The sequence below is a fragment of the Charadrius vociferus genome, unplaced genomic scaffold (assembly GCF_000708025.1).
Source record: "Charadrius vociferus isolate BGI_N301 unplaced genomic scaffold, ASM70802v2 scaffold1084, whole genome shotgun sequence".
Classification (NCBI taxonomy): Eukaryota; Metazoa; Chordata; class Aves; order Charadriiformes; family Charadriidae; genus Charadrius; species Charadrius vociferus.
This window is the reverse complement of record NW_009647974.1, coordinates 10,719-16,838: the sequence shown is the minus strand read 5'-3', so window position 1 is coordinate 16,838 and position 6,120 is coordinate 10,719. Positions and strand designations below refer to the sequence as shown.

Genomic DNA, 6,120 nt, shown 5'->3' with positions numbered 1-6,120 from the left:
CCGCCGCCGCCACCGCCACCGCTCCCAAGTTGCGGCATGGCTAAAAAGAAGCCCGGTGATGGGGTGGCTGAGATCGCCAGCCGAAAGACTGACGCTCCGGCAGAGCCCTCTCTGGCCACCTGCAGCCCTTTCCATACCCAAAACCTCAGTTAACGTCCCTATTTTGGTGCCGCCAGCTCTGATTTTGGGGGCAGATTTGGGGAAAAAATCCTCAATTTGGGCCCCCTGCGTGTTTCTTGCCATGGTGGGTTGCCTTCCCACATGAGGGGCGACGCTGCGAGGACACAGGGGTGCCTCGGAGCATCGCTCTGCTGCCGCCTTTTGTTTTTCCCAGCTGTAAAATGGGAAGAAAAAAAGCTCAAGTTTTGGCAAACAGCCGGTTTGCGGGAGGCCAAGCGCCCTGGAAGACCCTCTAATCACCGCGACATTGCTTGTCTTGTCTTCCCTGCCCAGGTACCGGGGCTGGCTGGTCCGGAGGGTCTGCGCTTTCCTCGCTGTCTGGGATTGGAAAATTCCCGCTGACACCCCCAGAGACCTCCCGGCGCGGATTTGCCGCAGCAAGAGGTAGGTGGGAACGGCCGGAGGGAACGCTCCGGGGTCACCCGTCACCCTTGGGAGGACCCAGATCCTGCAGCATCGTTCTCCCCTTCCCCAAATCCTGCGGGATGCCGTTCGATCACCCGGAGCGAGGGATACGGGATGGCGGCAGCAAGAAATGTCATCTCCTCCTCGCCGCTCTGCCCTTGCCATAAACTCACCCCGAGGAAGGGGCTTCGCAGCTGCTCCCCTCACACTCCACCCCCCAAAAAGGGGCCGGTGCCCCGGTTCGGTGGGCAACCGGCTCTCCCGGCTCTGCCCCAGTGTGCCACCGAGGCTTTCCCCGGTCTTGCCCTGTCCCGAGCACACAGCATCTGCGGTGACATGGGCCTCGTCAGGCAACTGTCACCCAACTCCTCCTCCTCACGGCTAATTACCCAGCACAGGCCGGCGGCCCGGGGATGCTTTTGGATCCCTCGCTCTGCCCTCCCACTTCCCGCCTCCTCTCCTTCCTCTTTTCCCAGGGTACGGGATGTCACGGCTGGCCGGTCCCGTGTCTCCAGAGGGGACGGTAAATCCCACTGCCGGCGGTGTAAGGAGAAAATACTGGCGATCCTGGCGGAAATCCAGGCCCCGCTCTCCCTTCTCACGCTGAGGTCTGCGCGCCCTCTCTCTCCGGGGAGGGCGGTGGGTGCGGATCCCCCTTCCCCGGCATCTCCCGCCTCCTCCTGGAGGGATCCCAGTTGCCAACTGGGGCGTTCCCGGTCCCTTTTCTCCGCTCCGGGTCTCTCATGCTCTTCGTTTGTGTATTGAGCCCCTTCGGGTGGGCTTTGAGCGGCGACTCCGTGCCTCAATCCCACGGGCCATCCTGTGGGGGGTGCACAGGATCCTTTGGGAGATATGGGGGGATCCTGTGGGGGATGCAGGTGAATCCTGTGGGGGATGCAGGTGAATCCTGTGGGGGATGCAGGTGAATCCTTTGGGGGGATGTGTAGGGATCCTTTGGGGGATATATGGAGATCCTTTGGAAAATGCAGGTGGATCCTTTGGGGGATGCGTGGGGATCCTTTGGGAAATGCAGGTGGATCCTGTGGGGGATGCACAGGGATCCTTTGGGGGATACGTGGGGATTCTTTGGGAAATGCAGGTGGATCCTGTGGGGGATGCACAGGGATCCTTTGGGAGATATATGGGCATCCCTGTGGGGGATGCAGAGTGATCCTTTGGGAGATATATGGGGATCCTTTGGGGATGCAGGTGAATCCTTTAGGGGGATGTGTAGGGATCCTTTGGGAGATGCAGGTGGATCCTTTGGAAAATGCAGGGGGATCCTTTGGGGGATGTGTGGGGATCCTTTGGGACATGCCAGTGGATCCTTTGAGAAATGCAGAGGGATCCTTTGGGGGGATGTGTGGGGATCCTGAGGGGGATTCAGGTGGATGCTGTGGGGGGGGATGTGTGGGGATCCTGTGGGGGATGCAGGTGGATCCTGTGGGGGATGCACAGGGATCCTTTGGGGGATATGGGGGGATCCTGTGGGGGATGCAGGTGGATCCTTTGGGGGTATGTGGGGATCCTTTGGGAGATGCAGGTGGATTTGGGGGGATGCAGGTGGATTCTTTCAGGGATGCGTGGGGATCCTTTGGGGGATATGCTGGGATCCTCTGAGGGATGCACATGGATCCTTCGGGGGACACGTGTGCCGAGAGCCCAGGGCAGGCAGCCCTCGGGGTCCCACACAGCTCCCTGGGGCTGCTTCCCCCAGTTCCTTCCAGGGAGCTGGAATCTGACCCCGGAGTGGAGAAGGGAGAGAGTGGGGGGGGAAAAAACCCCACTGGGAGGATGGAAATTAAAGCACAGCAAAAGGGAACTTTTCCTTTCTCTCTCTCTTTCTCTCTCCTCTTTTCTTTTTTTTCCTCCTGTCATTGAGAAATTGGCAATTAAAGGTTGCATTGTAGCCTAATTGCTCGTCTGATTGAGCTGTAATAAAAGAACCCTCTGAGCAGTCTGAAGTATTTAAAGGGAAGAAATTATCCAGGGGATAAAAGCGTTCGGTTCCTTCTCGTAAACAGCGTGCGGGAGGACGGGGAGATGGAGGGGTAATTGACTTCAGCTTTTGTTGCCAGGGGGAGAAGGGGGTGGTCTTGTCACATCCAGCCTTTAATGTTTTAACTTAATTTCGTATAAAGCTGTTTATTTGCTTTATGGGAGCTGAGAAGTGACATTTTGAGTCGAGCTGTCTCATGCCAACCCACTTTTCTGCCGGGGGTGGGGAAACTGAGGCAGGGAAGGGTGGCCTGGGTAAGGTCTTGGGCCGGGGGGAAGAGGTTGGGGGCAGCCACGGCCCCCGCTGGGTTGCTCACTCGCTTGTTTTCCTGCAGGCTGTGCAACTGGTTTCTGCTCAAGCTCCTGAACCGCCTCTTCCTCAGCGTGCAGCTCCACCGAGGGCAGCTGGAGATGGTGCTGAGGGCCACCAGGACGGTAGGGAGCCCGCGGCGAAGCCGCTCTTGGCCCTGCCCCTGGCCGCCGGCACGCCAGGCGCTGAGCCCCAGCCACCTTCCTTGCAGCCCGACGTGCCGCTGGTTTTCCTCTCCACCCACAAATCCCAGCTGGATGGGCTGCTCCTGTCCTTCCTCCTCTTCTCCCAGGGGCTGGGGGTGCCCCGGGTGACGGTGGGCGGTCAGGTCTGCAGCCCTCGCCTCCGGTAAGGCACGGCAGACACCGGCTTGTGGCACTGGCAAAGCCCCCCGCGCCGTGGTGGGGAACTTGCAGGGGGGACGTGGCCCCGTGCAAGGCACCCATGTTGTCTTCTTTCCCCCGCAGCGCCCTGCTCGCCCGCCTGGGAGGGATTTTCCTGCCTCGGAGAACGGAGCAGACATCAAGTGAGCAAGACGAAGGGCTGCCAGGGGCTGTCCTGGCCACGGTATGTGCCGGGAGGGATGAAACATTCCCCCCCCCACACCCCCCCCGGCCAAGTTCCAGAAACGCTCGCTGAAGGTGTTTTGGGGTGTCTCAACTGCAGGGTGACCCAACCTTTTGGCCGTGCGATGGGTGCATCGCACCTGCGCAGCCCCGGGGTGCTGCCGGTCCCCTCCCAACCTCATTCCATCCCCTCCCACAGTACGTCGAGGAGGTGCTGAGGAGCCAACAGCCTCTCCTCATCTTCCTGGAAGAGCCCCCCATCGCCCTGCGCCTCTCTGCCGCTGCCCGGCAGTGGCTGGCCCTGGTGTACCGAGCCGTGCGGGATGGCGCCGTCCCTGACGTCCTCCTGGTCCCCGTGGGCATCGCCTACGACGTGGTCCCCGGTGGTTTGCAGCGGGAAGGAGTGGTGAGAGGTTTTACTGCTGCGGGTACAGCACCGAAACCTCCGTTTCGCTCCCCTTCATCACCCCGCTAACGCTTTGGTCCTCTCTCCTCCCAGCAGAGTGCTCAGCCCCTTGGCCTCGGCAATTGCCTCTGGGCAGCGTGCCGTGCTGCATGCCAAAACCTCGGCTGCGCCCGGGTGGACTTTGCCCAGCCCTTCTCCTTACAGGTACGGCAGCACGGTTGCAGCTGGGGCTACTGGCTGGATCTGTCCCGGCCCTGGAGGGATTATTGCCGTGATTTTGGTGGCTGTACAAACCCCAGTGGGTCGGACGGAGGGTTTGGGGTGGCTGGGGGCAATCCGGTGTTCTCCAGCGGGTCTGGTGTTCTCCAGGGGATCCGGTGAAGATTGTTCTCCGGGCAATTCGGTGAGCCTGGGAGGGAGGGTTTGGGGTGGCTGGGGGCAATCCGGTGTTCTCCAGCGGGTCTGGTGTTCTCCAGGGGATCCGGTGAAGATTGTTCTCCGGGCAATTCGGTGAGCCCACCTTTAGGAGAATCTTGGGGGGCTGTGGGGAAGCAATTGTGGGTCCTTGGGGACCCAAGGGATGGAGTCAGCTTGGCACCGAGGGCTGCAAGCACCAACAGGCTTGATTTTTTTTTTTTTTTTTAATCCTCATTCCCAGGAGTTTGTGGCCAAAAACCTCATCCAGCAGAGCTGCAGGGAGAAGCCACTGGAGGAGCTGCTGCTGCCCGCCATCCTCGGCACGTGGGAAGTGGGCGCCAAGCATCGGGGCAGCGTGTCACCTCCGACATCCACTTCCTTCACCACTTCTCACCCCGTTTTTCTCCAGCCCCGGCCAGCTGGATCCCAAAAAGGCGGAGTTTTGGAGCCCCAACCCCGTGACGGTCGCCAGCTTAGGGCCAGAAGAGGAAATATTGGTGACCGAGCTGGGCCTGCACTCCCTGAGCGGTGAGGGGGGGTCCCTTTGGGCTCGGTGTTGGGGGGCTCATCCCCAAATTGGCTAACGAGCTCCTCTTCCTCCCTCTTTGCAGACGGCGTTGCCTGCTCCGCTGTCATGGCTGTGGGGATCACATCTGCGCTGCTGCTGCACAAACACCGGGAGGTGAGACAAGGAGGTGTCCGGTGGGCTTTTCTTTCGGAGCAAGATTTCCAGAGCCCCCACCAACACCCATATTAGGGACTACCTCATCCTCCTCTTCCTCCAGGGCATCTTCCTCTCCTGCCTGATGCTGGACTTCGCCTGGTTGCTGGAGGAGATCCTGCTGCGCCAGCGCGATGTGGGCTTCTCGGGGCAGCTCCGTGCCCTGGTGCAGCACAGCCTCACCCTCCTCGCCTCCCAAATCACCCTCTACCACCTCTCCCCCGTGGGTGACATCCTGGTGGTCCCCAAGGCCTCGGCGGTGGCCCTGAAGGAGCTGAGCCACCACAGCGCTGCCATCCTGCCCGTCTTCGCCGGTGAGGCGGTGGGAGGTGAGGAGCGAGGTGTTTTTTGGGGGGGGGTGGGTGAAAATCAGTGACACCGGGGATCGGTGACGCCACGGGGAATGGGTGACACCGCTTTCCCGGCAGCCTGTGCCATCCACGCCTTGCTGATGGAGATGCTGCCCTTCCTGGGGGTGACCGTCGGACCCTCCGCCATCGTCCTCAGCCAGGATGAGCTGCGCCGCAAAACCCTGGAGCTGCTCCGGCTGCTGCCCCCAAATCTCTTGGGGCTCCAGGTTAGGGGGCCGGTGGCGTGGGGTGGCACTGCCATCGCGTGGAAGTGGCTTGTCACCGCTGCCTGCTGCCTGCCACCCCCTTTTTTTTTCTTCTCTCCCCCAGCCCTGCAAGCCCCTGGACTGCCTGAGCCAGGACATCGTGGACAAGCTCCTCCTCTGCGGGCTGCTGGAGGCTGAAGAAGTGGGTGTCCCCCCAAAACCCCCTCCCTGCGCCCTCCGGTCCTGGCGGGAAAGGGGGACGGGGGACCGGGGTGCCTTGTGGTTGGGGACAGGGATGCCAATGGGGTGGCTTCAAAGGTGGGCATGACACCGGGCTTCGTCCCCGCAGCCAGAGAGCGAGCGCTGGGTCTGCGATTTGGCCCCGCAGCCCTGCTGCCGTCGACAACCCTGGGCAGGGATGGACTTCACCGACAGCGACAGCGACGACGAAGTCCCCAAGCGCTGCTTCAAGGTACTCGGAGCGTCCCCCTTCGCTGCCCCCCCCACACCCCGTGGCAGGGTGACGGCCCCCAACTCGCCAAACCCTTCCAGCTCCGCGAG

The 6,120-nt window shown here is 61.5% G+C and overlaps 1 protein-coding gene across 1 annotated transcript in view; it reads left to right on the top strand.

Moving 5' to 3' along the window:
- The window catches only part of GPAT2 (glycerol-3-phosphate acyltransferase 2, mitochondrial), an 18,537-nt gene that overhangs the window by 10,688 nt on the left and 1,729 nt on the right, over positions 1–6,120 (top strand). The window contains 14 exon segments of the mRNA XM_009883449.1: positions 454–597; positions 1,101–1,193; positions 2,919–3,018; positions 3,105–3,241; positions 3,361–3,460; positions 3,659–3,865; positions 3,962–4,069; positions 4,524–4,644; positions 4,751–4,810; positions 4,894–4,964; positions 5,068–5,332; positions 5,432–5,580; positions 5,684–5,761; positions 5,909–6,031. Coding sequence (XP_009881751.1) covers positions 454–597; positions 1,101–1,193; positions 2,919–3,018; positions 3,105–3,241; positions 3,361–3,460; positions 3,659–3,865; positions 3,962–4,069; positions 4,524–4,644; positions 4,751–4,810; positions 4,894–4,964; positions 5,068–5,332; positions 5,432–5,580; positions 5,684–5,761; positions 5,909–6,031 — 1,756 coding nt within the window.